Source organism: Lagopus leucura, unplaced genomic scaffold (genome assembly GCF_019238085.1).
Source record: "Lagopus leucura isolate 7727_CA_CO unplaced genomic scaffold, USGS_WTPT01 Super-Scaffold_73, whole genome shotgun sequence".
NCBI classification, from domain to species: domain Eukaryota; kingdom Metazoa; phylum Chordata; class Aves; order Galliformes; family Phasianidae; genus Lagopus; species Lagopus leucura.
The window spans coordinates 70,060,361-70,078,571 of NW_024962252.1; the positions used below are offsets into that span (position 1 = coordinate 70,060,361).

Below are 18,211 nucleotides of genomic sequence, written 5' to 3' on the forward strand. Positions count from 1 at the left end.
AGTATGTTTCTGTTTACCTGTCCCAGAAGAACTGTCAACCATCCATGGAACTGCAGGATGAACTCTTCAATTCCCAGTGCTCTGCATGATGTTACAGTGTGGAATACTAGTAACAGAAATTGTAAAACCATGACATCAAGCTAGATGGGGAAGATTACTGATCTTGCAAAAGACAGCACAATATTGTTGTTATTAGAGTAACTCTAATATACCATTTTTACGTTTGATCTGTTATTAATCAGTGAGATATGCCTTCTCAAAGGCAATATATTTCTGGTTCTTAACATAATATCAGTACTGTATAAATAGCTTGTATTTTGTTTTCACTTCATAAGTTTTGCTTACATGTCTTTAATTGTAAGCATGGATTGGCAATATTCTCTGAGTTGCAAAAATTACATTCTTAAAAAAAAACCTTTATTATTATTGGGGAGGATCCCAAAATAGAAGAACAAATAGCAATAAGATTTTCTGACACCATAATTTGGCCATAGCAGCTGTTTGACTAACGTGGCTCTACTGGGAAAGCATCCTGCATTGACATAGTTGTGCTGGCATCCAGGATATGGAGCATGGATATGGAGGTTCTTGTTAGCCACTGAAGTTTTCTGTTGTCTTTTATTACTTGATTGTACGTAGTTGAAAAAATTGAGTATTATCTTTGAAGAAATTATTATTAGGGGGACCACTGTGATTGTCAAATCTGATTACTTTTTCCTTACAATTGCTGTGTATATTTTGCTGTGCAGTGTTTGCAGAAAACGTATAGCTATGCATCTTAAAGACTTTTTGTTACACTATGTAACATTTCTAGACCAGTGGATTTTTTACAATATTTACTATTATTTTGAATTTGAGGTCCAGAGGCTACATACAGTATGTTTTCTTAGTTAATTTATAAATAAATTCTTGATAATATATAAGCAAAGCCTCCTTGTGGAGGTGAAACTGAAGAACTATATTCAGAACTGTTTCTGCAGCACTTTGTGTTACCCAGTAGGACTGACCACAGAATGTCTGTAAGTTTAGTGGTTTTGATTTCTGAAGGTACAGGCAGTGTAAATAATAATTTGTGTTCTTAAACCTTTTCATGTTTGAAGTAACAAATTGTGATTTGTTCTAAATGTTTCTCTTTTCCATGTTTTGTTCTCCCTGTGTTTCCAGATTCCTTAAATAATCCTTACCCATGCAATTTGTATGATGCTAAAAATTGCAGTGTGTATGTATTGCTCTTCATAGATAGGGAAAGTTTTGGAAAAACATGAGGATTGAGCAGCATGTTAGAGTGAAGGAGCTGGAGAAAAATTACTGTAGCTTCTTGAAACTGCCCCATATTGACTTCAAAACCAGCTGTGCAAATGAAGCTGAGAAATTAAAATTTGTGTCATCTTCTGATTAAATTGGAAAAGTTAAAATGAGTAGTATTTTTAACAGATTGATAAGCTGCTTTTTGAACTTGAGCTTTGAAGTATGCCTCACTCAAAGAGCTTTTGACTCAGAAGTTATTGTGCAGGAATGACTAAGTGAAAACTCACTTAGTTCAGATCTGGATCTTTGTGTGATTTAGTCAGGAAGCATCTTACAGATACAGTTGACTGTATTCTTCAAGTTCCCTCGTATTTTGCATGTGCATCTTCCAGTACTGTATTCCCCCCACACAAGAAGACAGATGCTGTGCCTGGATTTTCAGCAGTTAGCCTGACCAGTCTTTGTGCCTGCTTCTCACCTCTTAGTCTGTGTCTGCATCTGTCTGATGTTTTACACCTGCCAGTTCTGAGCCAATGAACCCTCTTTCATCCTGTATCCCACAGAGAGAATGTAGAAATCAAGAGCTATTTGTTTACTCTAGACTGGAAATGTCTTTTTAGAGTTTAATCACTTGTGGCCAAGATGTTAAGATAAGTTAAATCTGTCACCAGGTACAAGACCTTTCTGCTCCATCATGGAGGTGAACTGGAGCAAGTGTAGATGAAATGGTATTACACCACTGAATTGAAATATTTTAAGATTCAATTTGGGCTATGGGAAACTGTTTCAGTGCTGTCCATACAGAATTTATTTACCCCTTTGAGATTCCTGAAGTGGAACAAAGTTGTAAGCAAAAGGTTTTAAGAGTTTATTCCAGGTATAACTATTTTAGTTTTCCCAATTTAAAGTGTTTTGGTAAAGCTTCTGTGTGTGGAAAGTGCTAGACAGTGCCTGATAACATCACTTAAAGAATGAGTGCTCTGAATCTAATGGCTTGAAATTCCATGTTTTCTTATGATTGTTTATAGAAGTTTCAGGGAAGGGAAGTATTCTGACTGATATTCTGTTGGCTTCTGTCTTAGGAAATTGATGGTGCTTTTCCCTTGCATAGGGGATGTAAGACTTAGATGTCTTCAGCTTTTATAGTATGGCAAGGTAGTGTTGATACTGAGAGCTCCTAAAAAATTTGAAACTTAATTTTAGAAGAAAGCTACAGCTAATATCTCCTTAAGAGTGTTAAACCTCTTTATAAACTCCTGTTAATCTAATACAATACTGTATTATACGTCAACAATACTGTCTTTAAATTAGGGTTCTTATTGAAGTTACAGTTGCTAAAAATGTTCCCGTGACATTTGGTTTTCTTTATAGAAAGTGGAGCAGTTCCAAAAAAGAAGGATCCCTTAACACACACAAGTAATTCCCTTCCACGTTCAAAAACAGTTGCAAAAACTGGATCCACAGGCCTTTCAGGCCACCATAGAACACCTAGCTACAGTGGGATATCAAGTGCTTCTGTGTCTAGACCAGCAACAAACCCTACAACTTCAACTCACAAGGTATGGTGACAACAGGTATAGTGGTGTTTGCTGTGGAGATCGATGTAAAATCCAGAATGAAATCTGCATTTGCTGCTTTTATTGCAGTGTTGTGGTATGATTGCAACAGGGTTTTGAGGAAAACAAATTAGAAAAAAACACCCACCAAGAACAACAAAAAAAAAAAAACACAACAAAACTAAGCAACAAACAAACAAAACAACCCAACACTTAAACTAAATCATAAACATCAAACTTTTGGCTAAGCCTCTTAAACTGGACTGCAGAGTGAATTTTTGAAAGCAAGAGTCTTGGAGAGTCTCCAAAGTCTTGGAGTGCAAGGGGATTTTTGTTGTAACAAATTGTAATATTTGTAAATTTGTTATGAAATGGCATGGGATGCTGAGGAAAACTGAGCTGGCATAAAAACAAACTATACTGACAGTATGTAAAAGACTGGGGGGGAGCTCCTACTCCAGAACTGTAGATTTTATCCCTACATTTTCCTTCTCCTAAACATATATACTTGATTGTATTAAATCGTAGAATGGCTTGGATTGGAAGGAACCTTAAAGATTCTGGTTCCATATTGCAACCAGAATGAAAAGCAAATTATTTCTAAATTGTGATTGGAATACAAAAATAAGTTCTGTACTATTAAGGCAGAAAAATGCTGTGTTTCTTTTGCAATATATCCTGCTTTTCCCTCCTTATTTTCTCACTTTGTCATGCTACTCCCACATAATAGAGTAGAACATATTATGACATATATGTTTAAGCATGACAGCACTACTGTTTGTAGATATTTAGTACCTGTAACAGTGTAAAATGTATCAAGGCATTTTATATTCTTCTTCCTCTCTAGGCTGCTCCCAAAAATAGCAGAACAAATAAGCCTTCTACTCCTACCCCTGCTGCTCGAAAGAAGAAAGACATGAAAATATTTAGAAATGTGGACAGTAATCTTGCTAATCTTATCCTGAATGAAATTGTTGATAGGTAAGTTTGAAGAAAAGTAGGCTTTTTGCTGCAGAAAGCCAGTTTTTCATTCAAAAAATCTTTGTGCTCTCAGAATGAGAACTAGTAATACATGTTTGTTGTTTCCTTGTTACCTTAGCAAAACAAGGAATACTCAATTAAAAAAAATGCCTATTTCTTGAAATGTGTAGCAGTATAAATTGTAGATTTCCTTAAAGTAGTTCTTCATGGTTGAATACATTTATTAGTCAGCTGCAGCTGAAAAAGAATCTCTCATTGTTAGACTAATTAGTATTCTATTTCTTTGTTAGTGGGCCAGCTGTCAAATTTGATGATATTGCAGGGCAGGAACTGGCTAAACAAGCTTTGCAAGAAATTGTTATCCTTCCTTCTCTTAGACCTGAGGTAAGCAGTTTGGTGTTATCACTGTGGCAGAGTCAAAGAAATGAATTGTGCTTCACACTTGAAGTGGGGATTCTGATACCCTGTCAGTGTTGAGTAAGATAGTTATCCGTAGCTATTTGATGACAGCCTTCCTGGGAGAAGTGTCTGCATGTTCATATGTGTTAGAATATTGTGATGAATTTTCACCTTCTGGTTAGTCAACATAGGTAGGATAAAGGGTTTGAGGTGGGAGCCTGAAAATTAGTGAAACTGACTGTTGCAAATAGTTATAACTATGTGTGGAGATGTAGAGGACAAAGCCCAGAACTGAAAGAGTTAAACACAAACAAAATGCTTTTTGTAATGAAATAGAAGAAATGCATGTTGGTTGGCCATCCTACAGAAACTGGCAGCCATTTCTAATGATGGATTTTATGGAAAAGAATGTCTATTGACAGTGGTCTTCAGACATGGTGCACATACGAGTGACTCTGTAACCATCCATTTTGTTTGTTTATTGGAATTATTAGAAGGTAGAATTAAGGAGTAAGTCAGAACTAGAACTCTGAAACTTTTGAACCTGCTAAAATGTGACAACTACAACAGGTGTATGCTGTGGGAAAGTGTAGATTTGCTTGCTGTCATAATAACTGAAGTAATTTTGTAGTGTAGGAAAAAATCCAATGCTGAGTGAGATGGAGGAGATTATCAATGGTGTGTTGAGAGGGTAGGTGGAGATAGGTAATATTTTAAATAGTTTTCAGGTCTCTAGGTTTTCCTTTAAAAAAAAAAAATTATTTTATATGTAGTTAATGGGAACACTGCTTTAACTCTCTTACAGTGCATGTGCTTGTGCACATACCCACGTTTTTAAATGGAAATTAATGCTTTAAACTTGATAAGCTGCTCTGTCTCAAAGAACGTTTCTTATGTTCATTTCATGGTATGTCTATACATGGAATGATTGTGGTGAAGTTTGACTGTTGTGTGAGCAAGTAGTGAGGTGCATTAGGGCAAGGTAGTAATGAAATGTAACTTCTCTAAAAATCTGTACGGTTGTAGCACTGTTACTATTGCTCCCAGTCCTATCCAGTGAGCCATTCCTAAATTTTTAACCATTTTCTTGCAGAGGTAAATCATCATCACATCTTTTTTCCTGTCTTTCCCCTTCACCCTGCCAAGATTGAATGGCTTGCTTTTCCTTTGTCATCACAGTTAGTTAAAAGCAGTGTGTTACTCTAGGAGCTAAATGGTGGCTGTGAATGCCAGCAAGACAATGAAACATCTTTTGGTGTTTAATAAAATTAAGGGGGGGGGAGTGTAGCAAGCAATTCTCATTCAGAGTTTAAAGAAATTACTGTCTTGAGTCCATGTAATGATCTAACCAAGTGTATATTTACTGTTTGTAACACTTAACTTCTTTTTGAAGTAAACTTATGATTATGTATTTTTCAAGTTATTTACAGGACTTAGAGCTCCTGCACGTGGATTGTTGCTCTTTGGCCCACCAGGAAATGGGAAGACAATGCTGGTGAGGAAAAATTCTGCATACGTGAGTTGGTGGGCTTCAAATGTAGCCATTGGGGTGGCTGGCATTCAGGTTTTCTGAACTTCCTTGGTTCTGTGTGGCCTTCTATGTTGCATTATTTTGTACTATTCTTAAAGCAGTATCTTTTGTGTAAGTTAATTAAATTCTGCTTTACTGGGAAGTTAATGGGTGTAATGTCACTGTTATGCTATCAGTGCAGTTGGAACTCGAACCAGAACTTCTCCAACTGTATGTGCAGTAGAAATGCAGTGTGTGTACATGCATTAAATTTCCTGGACTTCTTTGGTATATTTTACTTTCTGAAAGATTTAAAACTCACTGCAACACTGGGGAGTTTTGTTGACATTGAAGGGCTTGGATTAAGATCACTGTGGCTTACACCAGGGTGTTCCTGACTGGAGAGGAATGTTGGTGAGGTTGAAATGGTTGTGCTCAGTGGGTAGTAGAATAATATCCCTTAACTGGGTACTTCCAGATCTAGTAGCAAATGGGTTTTAATAATAAACATGAGTTTTGTAGTAACAAACAATACAATGTCCCTGGATAAGTCCTTGCAGTATTGCCTTAATATGGAGATGCAAAATGATGCATTTTGTGGGGAAGGCCGAACTGTTCGCAACTGAATTCTCTTCAGTATCACAAGTAATATCTTAAACTAGCAAATCCAAGTTTTGTTTTCTGAGAGAGGAAAAGTAACATGGTTAATGGTTTGTATGCAGCAGCAATTAAAACACTCTGTTCTCTATCAAAATATACAAGTAATGCAGACAGTTTTTTGCACTGGAGAGGAAGCACAGTAGCAAGTTTTTTGCCTTCCATGCTATGTAAGAAACAACAATAGCTTGAGAGCTGACTGGCACCTTCTTGTTTTATGATGTGCTGGGTTCAGGGAGCTGGAGAGATGGCTGTGCATCAGCCAGGGAACATTGTGACAGTGCAGCTGAGCTTGGCACATCCTCCCTAATCACGTGGCGTGCTGCAGATGCACGCTGCCTTTGCTGATTATGAAGCTGGATCTGCTCTGAAGCCCTTAGTGGAAATACTGGGCACTTTTCTTGGGCTCTTCTGTTCTACTTATTTGAACATAATTGCTAATCAATTTAAAAGAAACAAACAGAATAAAGCAATACCACTCTCACCCCACTCGCACACAAAAAGCTTGTAAAACCAAGTAATAGTAACTTCTTGAATATGGTTATACTGTTAATGAAGAAGGTACTCTGAGTATGGTAAAAATGTAATTTTAATACGACTTGACTCATGCTACTCTAAATTGCTTCTCTAAATGAGTTAAGTAAGCACTGACAACAATTTTATGATAAGCTAAAAGAAGCAGGAGACTGCTGCTCTTTGGTGAGCAAATTGTAGATGGCTGTGGAGATATTGTGATTAGAGAAGTATAAGGAAGTCTGGAAACTTCTGCAGTGGTTCTGTTGCTTCTCTGTTCTGATTTGTGTGTAAGTTGTCTTTAGCACTTGCATGGTATTCCCTCTGAAGGAGTAAGGATTTTCAAATCACTATGGAGAACATCAATAATTGCTGCAGAAGTAAAGAGGCATCTTCAGTGTGACATTTTAAAAAACTATTTTTTTCTGCCCTAGGCCAAAGCAGTTGCTGCAGAATCAAATGCTACTTTCTTCAATATCAGTGCTGCAAGCCTAACTTCAAAATACGTAAGTATTAGTTGTAAGCTGCATTAATGAGAAAACACATGCCTGTGACTGGGGCTTATAAAGACCAGAACTTCTAATAACTCTTTAGTGAACTGGTTCCCTATAGTGAATATAAAGTCTTCAGAGACTTAACTTGACAAGTTAAGAGGGAAAAAAAAAAATTGTGCCTGTGATAAGACAATTTCACTGGATTTTTCCTGGTTAGAATGGCACTGACTGTGACAGAGATGAGTGGTATTTGTTTTCTCCTCCTTTAGAAAAAGTAAAGGAAGCTTTTATAACTTAAACACCAAAATCTCTGATGTCTTAATTGTGATCATAAGTTCGAACCTTTCTTTTAAAACAGAAAGAACATGACTGTATGTAATACTGAACTAGTAATAATAATAGAGTACATACCAGTGGATTGTGTGACTTCATCAGCATTTTTTCCTGTAAGCCTTTATCTTAGGGGTCTTGTAATAAATGCTTTCTAAATTCCTTCCAAAAACAGTTTGTTATTGTTTCAGGTGGGTGAAGGTGAGAAATTGGTGCGTGCTCTATTTGCAGTAGCCAGAGAACTGCAGCCTTCTATAATTTTTATTGGTAAGACCTTAAATGTTATTGACTTTTTTTACTCTTTTTAAACGTATTGACTTTCTAAATTTCAATTACCAGTCAGAATACTTTGGGTAATTCTATAGTGTAGAGCATATGTCTTGATTATGACCTGCTGGCTAACCAGTAATTCCAAACACATGTTAATTGTTGTTACTGAGGTGCTAGTAGTGGGAATTGGTGCCATCAAAACCATAACAGGCTCTCTCAGTCTTCACAGAGAGAGTCCTTTTTGGTGTTTAACTTCAAGCATGAAAACAGGTTTTGCTTGTCCTGAAGTACAGTTTATTATCCAGCAGGATTTATTTTCTCATTTGTGTGTGGTATGAAATGTTTAAATAGCAACACACAGCATGGTAAACCTAGTTAGAAAAATAAACAAGCTTTTGAGCTTACATGTTAAAGATAAAAGATCTGTCTGTCTCTTAAGGAGGAAAAAATACTTGATCTTCCTTGCTGGAGTCCTATGTTAGTAAAAGAATTTAAGCAAACATGAAGACTTTAATGTATGTTAAACTAAGGCATATTTCCTTTTTTTATTTCTTTTTTAGATGAAGTTGATAGCCTTTTGTGTGAAAGACGAGAAGGTGAACATGATGCTAGCAGGCGTCTAAAAACAGAATTCTTAATAGAATTTGATGGTGTAAGTATCTAGTCTAAGTATTGCATGATTTTAGGTGAGTTGGCTAATGTCATGGTGCCAGTACAAGCTGCAGATGAAACACGAATAGGATTTGGCTGCTAGGACTTACCTTGACAGACAGTGTGTGTTTTGTTTCTTTTTTTCTTGCTCTTAATTCTATTTTATTTTTTACCTACACACTCTTGTCCTTTAGGAAATTGAGTCTGGCACGAATAAAGGAGCTGTGAGAACAAAAAATATTGTTACCAGGAAAGAGTGATATTTCAGGGTCAGGCAGCATTCAATCTTTGTTTGCAACTGGCATGTTTTGGCGAAATGCGTTTCTGGCAAAGCAAGAGGATTCAGTGGGTTTTAAGTAGAGTTGTTGCATTGGTTGTTTTTTTTGTTGTTGGTTTTCTTGCTTTTCTTTAAGAATTCTGTCTCACCAAAGTGTGTACTTTGTTAAAGTGTAAGGTGAGATTTGAGGGATGATAATTTCAAAGAGTCTATTCTGGATCATTGGTATACACAGCTCTGACAAATCAGAAATACTCAAATATAGAAATACAAATCAGAAATAATTTTTGTGTTAGCGTGCTTTTTATTGTTTGGTTTTTGTTTGTATCATAACCTAGAGATGACAAGATGCAGTTAAATATATTTAGCCTCATGTGTGTAATATCCAGGAAAACAAAATGGATATTTCATTGTTGTCGGGGATCCCACAAATGAACGTCAGAATGCTTTTGTCACACAGCACTGATATTTGTATGGAAAAATCTTACTTCATTTTCTCATAATGCAGTGGAATACTGTTGCAGCTGTGTAGCAATGATAATGAAGTACAGGAGGAGAAGATAATTGTATAGAGAGACATAACAAGATTAGGAAAAACTTGTCCAGAGTGGGATGAATCAGGACAAATAGTACAATGTGGCAATAAGATACAGAAATTACTGTCCAGGTGTATTCAAACAGGGTTTTCTTTTAAAATAAGGAGGAGAAAATCAAATGTCATTTTCAAGTTAGGGAGACTTGAGATCAAGGTGGAGCTTTATTACACAATACTTTGGTGGATTGTTTTGGGCTCACTTAGCAATGAACTTGAGCACTTTGTCTTGTGCTGACTTTTTTTCCCTTGAATTTAAACATTCTTTAGATAAATATGAAAGCTAACTGCATTAAAAAAAAGGCAGCAAAATCCTGTTGGTGCACTGAATCGGTGGGAAGTTTTTATAACTGAAATGTGTATACTGAAAACTGTCTTGCATGTCTACGTTATATAGGTGCAGTCTTCTGGAGAGGACAGAATACTTGTGATGGGAGCAACAAACAGGCCACAGGAGCTTGATGATGCTGTTCTCAGGTATCAGAATGTCTCTTTTATGAGTGTGATCATGGGATGCTTGTTATGAACAGCTGGTTTTGCTGCTTAGTTTCTTGATTGTAAATTTTTACTAATTAGGCAAAGCTGTTTGACAAGAATAAATTTAGCTTCTCAGAGATGCCTCTTCTCTTTTGGGATACATCTGCACAAGCATGACAGAGTTGTCTAAAGCAGCAGTGCCTCTTAAAATCAAGTCAGTATTTTGTAACTCTTTTGCATCTCTCACCCTGCTCTTTTTATTTGGAGCTTGAAGAAGAAATTTGATGAATGAAATCTAGTACTTACTCTGTGAATATTTGACTTCTGATGTTTCCTGCAGTTGAAGAGTTTGCTGTAGATTTGCCATAGGCCCTTTTTTAGCTAAAAGCTTTCATGTTTGCTTGTCTATTCACTCTTGACTGAGGAAAATAAGTGTGTCAGCACTGTCTGAACAAATAAATTGCATTTTTAAAAATTCCAAAGACCTTTTGTGTGCACTGAAGAGATGCATTGTTGTTAGTGAGAGTCAGTGATGTTTTTGCTTCTTGAGTGTTTCCTCTCTGGGAGGTGTTTCATGACCTCAGCAGGAGTAAGGTGACACCAGCAGCTCATGCATGTTGATTTTGTTGTTGTTCTTTTAAACCTAGAGTTCTGCTTCCTAGAATTAGATGATGGAAGTGAAATCTTGATATCTATCAAGCTGTTAGATCCATATGCAATAGAAAACCAGAAAAGCGTATGTGTATTTATACGTGTGTTTTTTTTCTAGACGGTTCACCAAACGGGTATATGTATCTTTACCAAATGAGGAAGTAAGTACTGGTTTCCATGATTTTCTTTGAGATATATATTTTCTTTGAATAAAAAGCAGAAGCCTCAAAAAATTAACTTGCCCTGGATGATTGCAGTTTGGTGATTTAATTTCTGGCCCAGCCTGGCCCCATATACTGTGCTTTAATTCTGGCAACTACCTTAAGCTGTTGCATTTTTATGCTTGCTACCAGCAAATTTAGTAGTAGTTACTCAGTATTAGTGAGATGTTGCTTACATACTGGCAGGCATGGACAAGTCTGATTTAGGGCTTGCAGGAGCAGGTTTGGTTGGCAGAAGAGAATATTTATTGCAGAAGATAAAGGTAGCTTTCTTAATGTGTTATTTTCAGTTGAGCAGCAGATTAGGACTTTTGATGAGGATTCTAACATGGTACTGTGTGCATCTTTAGAGCCAGTGTGATCCTTGTTCTTACTATTAGCAAATCCCTCTCTCTTTCTCTGAAGAGATTATTTTGTACACTCTAATCACAAAAGCACTACAGGCAAATTTAAGTCAGTGAAGCACAAAAGCTAGCCCAATGAACACATAGTTTTGTTATTGTAATAAAATTTAAGTGTACCATGAAAAAAGCCAGTTTTACATATGATAAATGTATCATCTTTTCAGACGAGATTGGTTTTGCTAAAGAATCTTCTAAGCAAACAAGGAAGTCCGTTGACCCAAAAAGAGTTGGCACAGCTAGCAAGGTAAGTATTTTGTAACTATACTGAGTAAATATACTCATCTACTAAACTCATTCATGCTGTTTTGTTCCCTCTTAATTTGTCTGACGCTGATCTTCAGAAAGTGACAGTACTAACTGAGAATGTGATGTGTGCATTCTGGGAAGATGCTCTTCAGTGAGAGTATAGGAAATTGTTTTCCTTTTATGATTCTGTATCCATTTTTATATATATATATATAAAATATATATATAATATATACTTATATATATTTATATATATAAGTATATATATATACTTAATATATTTATAATATATATAATATTAATTTATATTATTTATATAATAATATATAATAATAAATAAATATATATATTTAATTAATATATATATTATATTAATATATATTATATATACTTATAAGTATATATACTTATATATATAATATATAAAAAATATATAATATATATATTTTCACCCCTACACTACATAACTGGGTTTTTGTTGTTGAAACATGCTCATCAATACTTTTATTTCTGAGAAGTGATGGAGATGCTTCTCTCCACTGATCTCCCCTCCCCCCCATCAGTCTAACTCTCATCCATAATGTAAAAAATCAGTACCTGTTTTGCATTTGTTATGCATTTCGAATCACAAGCAAGTTTTCTTTCGTTCTGTTGTTGGGATTATTGAAAATATTACCAACATAACAGAACAAGTACTGAGTAATTTTGTGCTTTTCAAATTTCATGTTTGTTTGAAAAAATCAATTTCCTGAAAATTGTTTCCTTCAGACGCATCCTAATGTCTTCATATCCTTTTTAGTTTGTGACACCAAAACTGCACCTCATTCTTAAAGTAATGACTGTTTCACTTATACTCAACATTTCTTTTGTCTGGTTAGCTGTCCTGTGCAAACACTCTCAGAATACAGTTGGTCCTTTTGGCTGTGAGGGTATACTGTTGACTCATACTGAGTTTACTAACAAACAACCTGAGAATTTCTGCAGGTCTGTCCTTCAGTCCCTTGGCCTTCAAGGTATTCAGGATTGTGCTGTCCCAGGTGCTGAATCCAGGATTTGCTCTTTTAAGTTTCATGTATCCCTTAAATTAAAATGGCTCTAAGGTCTCTCTGCTCTGAAAGGAATCAGTGGCTCTTCCTATTTTAGTATTGTCTGCACTCAACTCCAGTGTCCAGAAATTGAGTAGTCCAGGTTATTGATTTAAAAAGTAAGCAGGCAAAAAAACCCCAAACTGTTAAGAAGTATAAGCCATAAAACTAAACTCAAGGAACACCACTAGTGACTGGCTAGCCTGATGGTACCTTGTTTACCACAACCCTTTGAGCACATCCTGTTGGCCTATTACTCATTCCTTGTATTGTGTACTTGTATGGTATACAGCTAGACATTTTGTCCAGAAGGATACTGTGAGACTCAGTATCAAAAACTATTACTTCTGATAAAAAAAAATCCTGTTTGCGGCTTTCCCTCCATTCATAAAGGTGGACAAAACTGTCATAAAAGGATATTAAGTTAGTGAGATATGACTTTCTGTCCATGAACCTGTGTTGGTTTTGGCTGCTTGTTATAGCCAGCTTCAGCTCTACAGTTGGGTGAGTTTTTCATATTGAAATCATTTTTAGGTAACTTCTTACTTATGTTAGCAGTATCTGCAGCTTCCCAGTTCAGTGGGGAGGTTTATTCTTCAAAATATTAAACTGTTACCTTGCATGAAAAGAAAAGACTGCAAATTCCGAGTTACTTGCCAATTACTTCTAGAGTATAGTCTCAAATATGGGAGAAAGGCACTCAACCAGAAATAACTCTGCACTGTAACTTGCTAAACGAAGACGTATTGCTTTAAAGACTTGGAGTTACTCTACTGAATTAGTAGATCGATTTACTCCTTGGTATCCACTGGTCAGTTGTTCCTGAGGCTTTTCATAAGGAGCATACTTTGGAACTGTCACTTTCAAAACCAAATACTGTTATTGGGCTTTTAGAAATATTTGCTTTTGCCCTTTGGCACCAATATTAACTAAAAATGCATATTGTTTTACTCAGAAGATTGATTATCAAATCATAGATTTTATGTGGTATTGGATTCTCATTTTACTGGGTCATGAGACAGTTGAATTAAATGATGACAAACTAGCAGTAAGATGTTCTCGTAATAGAAGCTTGACTTCTGTTTTCATCAACAAGTATAAGTGGTTGCTGTCATCTTGCTTTTCCTTGTATTTTAGGCAGAATTTGAATATCTGTGCCTAAAGTTTCTGGAAGAGATTGCATATAATCAGTTACACTGAATGTGCTACTAGTTTATTAAATTTGGAAGACAACATTAAAATAGTATTTCTTCTGATCAAATAATGTCTTAACCATGTGTAATTAAACAAGATGTTTTGAAGCACATTTTATCCTCTTCCCTTCCTCTCCTCTTCCCCCCTCTTTTTTTTTTTTTTTTTTTTAAAGAATGACAGATGGATACTCTGGAAGTGATTTAACTGCATTAGCAAAGGATGCAGCATTGGGTCCCATCCGAGGTAAGCTTGCACAGCTTTTATGTTTAGGCTTCTAAAAAACTGCACTACCCTTGAAGAAGTTGAAGATGTTTATCTAGAGTGGTTAAATTAGTGCATGCGTTTATATATACAAATTTTATTTTGGCAGATCGCTTCACATGCGAGTCCATGTTGAGAAGAGATCACAAATTATTTCTTCCACCTGATCCTGGCTTCCAAATAAAACATGGAAAAAAAAAAAAAATTGTCAGCCTTGCTGATCTCACCTACATTCTTTGTACAGAGATTTTCAGAGCAAAAAGTTTGCTGTACTGTGTTGCTACCATAATAGTACTTTGAGAAGATAACTGTAAAATGAGAAGGGCTACTGAATTGATGAGTTTCCACTAGAACTGTATGCAGTGAGATGCAGTGTTAGGTGTCTACCTGATTTATTTCTGTATTCTTGGCTGATAGTACTTTTCTTTGCTGAGAACTGTGCGTGTTCTGCTGGTACAGAAGGTTGTAGGTCCTAAGAATAAAATGGTGGAAGGCAGCTGTTATACTTCGATGCTTCCCTTTTTGAGGAAGGATGTAGTTATGCTAACGTCTTGTACTGTATCTGTAATGAGTCACTTTGGGAGCAGCATGGATGTTCAATGGGAAGAAAGGGAAGGAGGAGAAAAACACCACCATGTACTTTTCCTTAAGGAAGATTATGTTATGGCAGATAGGCATGCATCTTGTTTGTGGTGTTCCAATTAAAAGTACTTGTTAGTATGTTTTAATTGTCAGAAGAAGTAGGCTTTTGTACAGAACTCAGTGATCTTTCTTTATTTTCACAGAATTAAAACCAGAGCAAGTGAAGAACATGTCTGCCAGTGAGGTATGCTGTTCCAGCAATTGTTTTCCCTTTTCAATGGAATACATGCTCAGCAGAAACTTTTTATGCCTCTTTACTTATGCCTAGTATCATACAAAACACAAGTGTTTTTTTTCTTGGCTATTACATCTTTGTGATTACTTCCTTACTTAAGAAGGCTCTTTAAGGCTGTGATTGGGAAGAAACATCTACCCTGAGATATCGAAGGTTGTTTGTGTGGCTTGGTTATCAAGTTTGAGTGCCTCTTTTTCTCCTAGTTGATCTCCAATATTGTTATTTTCAGCAGATTATCCTGTCTTTTCCCTTATATTGAGCTGGAACTTCATGATACCTCTCAGATGACATCAGAGACCTGGCTTTTGTTATTTTTTTCAGTGTTGCTCTCTCCAAAACTTCCCAGAAGTATTGTGCAAAATGCTTTTTTTTTTTTTGTCTTTACATAAAACAAGTCATTTTAAGAAGAACCTCTGAGCAATTTTAAATCTCTAAACCTAAATGAAAAGGAAGAAATTGGCTCTTTAAAAAGTCTTCTGCTCAAAAGTACTTGGAAATCAGTGTTATGTAGGGAAAACTATGAAACGCCCATTGCTTGCTATTTCGGCCTTAGATATCAGAGCTACAGTCAGCTGAAAATGTTTTTTTTCTGGGAACTAGAAAACATCAGTGTGACTTTACTGTAAGTGCAAGTTTACTTCCAATAGCCTATAAACTCTAGTCCCAGTGAAACCTGGAGGATCAGCACCATTTGTAGTGTTAATACGTATTTGATGATGTGACTGCTCTTACACACTCTTTGCCTACCTACCACTGTGTCTGGACATATCTCTAATGAGGAAAGGCCCACTTATAATCATGTTCTCAACAAACTGGAAGGCATGTGTTTGAATCAGAGAAGGGAGATAAGATTTCCTTGGCTGACAGCCTGCTGTCATCTTGAATACATTAGTTGTTCATCTTTTTTTTTGGGCATGGAGGACCTTTGGTGCCTTATTCTCCTGGGGCACAAAGGTACACTTTGAATGTTTTAAAAATCTCACATTGTACACTTTAATCAGTCTTGTGTCCTGATGTGCGCTGACTTGCACCACCTAGTGGAATAGGAAACAGTAACACACACTCATAGGCTATCAAGTAACAAAGCTAACATAATTATCAAACACATTATAATGAAGAAAATACTGATAATCTTAAATGACACGAGACTATTGTATCATTATATGAGGCATGTTAGAATTAAATACCAAAGTACTTTTTGAATAAACTGAAGCGTTTTAACTGCTTGTGATCCTAATGTCTTTTGCTTTTCTTTTAGATGAGAAATATTAAATTATCAGATTTCACTGAGTCTTTGAAGAAGATAAAGCGTAGTTTGAGCCCTCAGACACTGGAAGCATACATTCGTTGGAACAAGGACTTTGGAGATACCACGGTGTGAAACACTACTTTAAGTGGAACGGAATGCTGCCTAAGGAGCAGGAGTACAGACTACTGGAAAGCAGCCAAAGTTTACAGGACTTGGCAGATCTTTGAGTATCTGCGTTAAAACTTGAGAATATGAAAAAAATTATACAATGTGAAATAAATTCATCAAAGCCTCCTTGCCGTTTAGTGAGGATTTACACACTGTAAGTAAGAGCACAATAGGACTTTGGATAAGATTCCTACCAATCTGATCGTAGTTTGAACAATATGCATATTTTGTTTCAGTTGGAAGGCTCTGATGATATTGATCATTGGAAGACCTTTTCCCTATGTTGTGTGTTATTTTCGTTTTTAATTCTGCCATGACATTAATGTCTGGCTTCCTGATAACTACTAATAGTTGGATTTTTTTGTAACCTTTGGTTCTGCTTTTGTCTTTTTTTTTTATTTTACCTTTAATGTGCCAAATAAAACAAATTCCCTGTGTAAAGATGAAGAACAGCATTGGGGGATTACAACTATTAAAATGTAAAATGCAGCTGGTCTGTTATTATTTGTCTTTGTTTAGTTGTATGTGAGTGCATTGTTCATGGAACAGTTCTAGAAAAGACCTTTGATAGCAGAACAGCAAAAAAAGAAAAACTACAAAACCAGTTCAAACTGTTTTTGTTTTTTTAAGTAAAATACTAAATAAAAAGTAGACTAAGACGTTCACTTACTGGCAGTATTTTCTCTTAATGCAATTTGTAATGCTTCCATTGGTAGAATGTTAGCTTATGCTTATGGTGTGCAACTTGAAGGCCAGCTGTTTGAGAGAGTAAGTGATGCTAATTGTCAAGTTTCAGAAATGTGTTTCTACTTTGTATTTTGGTCTGGCTTCAGCCATTGAAAGTGAAATTTCCATTGTGTAATTTTTTTAATCTACACATTTAACCTTTAAACATAAGGCTACATGTTTAATACGTTGCGAACATTAATGTTTTTATAGCTTTCATATGTTTTGGTTTATATATTAAAGTATGAAACACTCAACTGATCTGCTTTTTTTGAAAGAAACTGCATCTTTGTACAAATACTTGGATTTTTATTATATAAATGACAAGCTATTAAAAAAATGTGAGCCTTTAAATACTGTAATAAAACATCTCTGCCTTTACTTCTAAAGGCCTGACATCTTGTTTACAAATTCTGCATCAATCAAACACTGAGATGTTTGTAAGGCAGAATGCTAGTTCCTTGTTAGAACAGTTTTAAAATTAAAGACATCTCTCCCAACTTAGTGATATTGCAAAGTTGTTTATTGTTTGCAGTTGTTTTAACTAAATTCATTTATCTGTTTCATTTCCTTTTGGTCTGAATGGCACATTTTGTCCTTTTCACTTATTTTATTGGAAGGAGTAAGTCTTAAATATTTCTGGGGCTACTTGTTTGAAAATTGACTGTATTTTTATATGTGTGAAAAAATATAACTGATGCAGTGCAAATATAGCAATACCAAGAGATGGCTTGGTGTTTGCTACATGGTATTTAGTACTAGACAGCTGAAGCTGTGTAAAGCTTTTGAGATGCATACATGCAGGATACTTGGGATTTGTATGTGTTTTGTTTTTTTTTAACCAGGGATGCTTTTAACTTTTTAAATTGCTTTTAATTTTAATATAAGAAAAGATTGTGTTGCACTAGTATGCCTTTTGAAACCACTTCTAACCAAACCATTTCTAGCCTTCTAAGGGAATGACTCTATCAAATTTGTGTCTGATATAAATGAAGTGTCATTTCTGTTACCCTGAATAACCTTCCCAGAGAAGAAATGCTGGAAGATTTTAGTTTGTCAGATCTCACGTCTTGCTTTGCCTCAATTCTGCCTTCTTTTGAGTATCCTTGTCTGTGATTTCTGGCTAGTGTAACTTGTAATTGTCACAGACTTGATAGTGTTAAACACAGGTATT

General features: G+C 35.7%; 1 protein-coding gene across 5 annotated transcripts in view; it reads left to right on the plus strand.

The window, feature by feature from the left end:
* Positions 1–16,976, plus strand: part of SPAST (spastin) — a 31,260-nt gene extending 14,284 nt beyond the window's left edge. For all 5 annotated transcript variants that reach the window (XM_042884804.1, XM_042884812.1, XM_042884787.1 and 2 more), the window contains 13 exons: positions 2,620–2,807; positions 3,652–3,785; positions 4,076–4,169; positions 5,605–5,679; positions 7,299–7,370; positions 7,880–7,955; positions 8,519–8,610; positions 9,876–9,955; positions 10,725–10,767; positions 11,396–11,475; positions 13,929–13,999; positions 14,803–14,843; positions 16,153–16,976. In XM_042884804.1, the coding sequence (XP_042740738.1) occupies positions 2,620–2,807; positions 3,652–3,785; positions 4,076–4,169; positions 5,605–5,679; positions 7,299–7,370; positions 7,880–7,955; positions 8,519–8,610; positions 9,876–9,955; positions 10,725–10,767; positions 11,396–11,475; positions 13,929–13,999; positions 14,803–14,843; positions 16,153–16,275 (1,169 nt within the window). In that variant the 3' untranslated portion in view covers positions 16,276–16,976. The remainder of the gene's footprint in view (positions 1–2,619; positions 2,808–3,651; positions 3,786–4,075; positions 4,170–5,604; positions 5,680–7,298; positions 7,371–7,879; positions 7,956–8,518; positions 8,611–9,875; positions 9,956–10,724; positions 10,768–11,395; positions 11,476–13,928; positions 14,000–14,802; positions 14,844–16,152) is intronic.
* Positions 16,977–18,211: the final 1,235 nt, after the last annotated feature.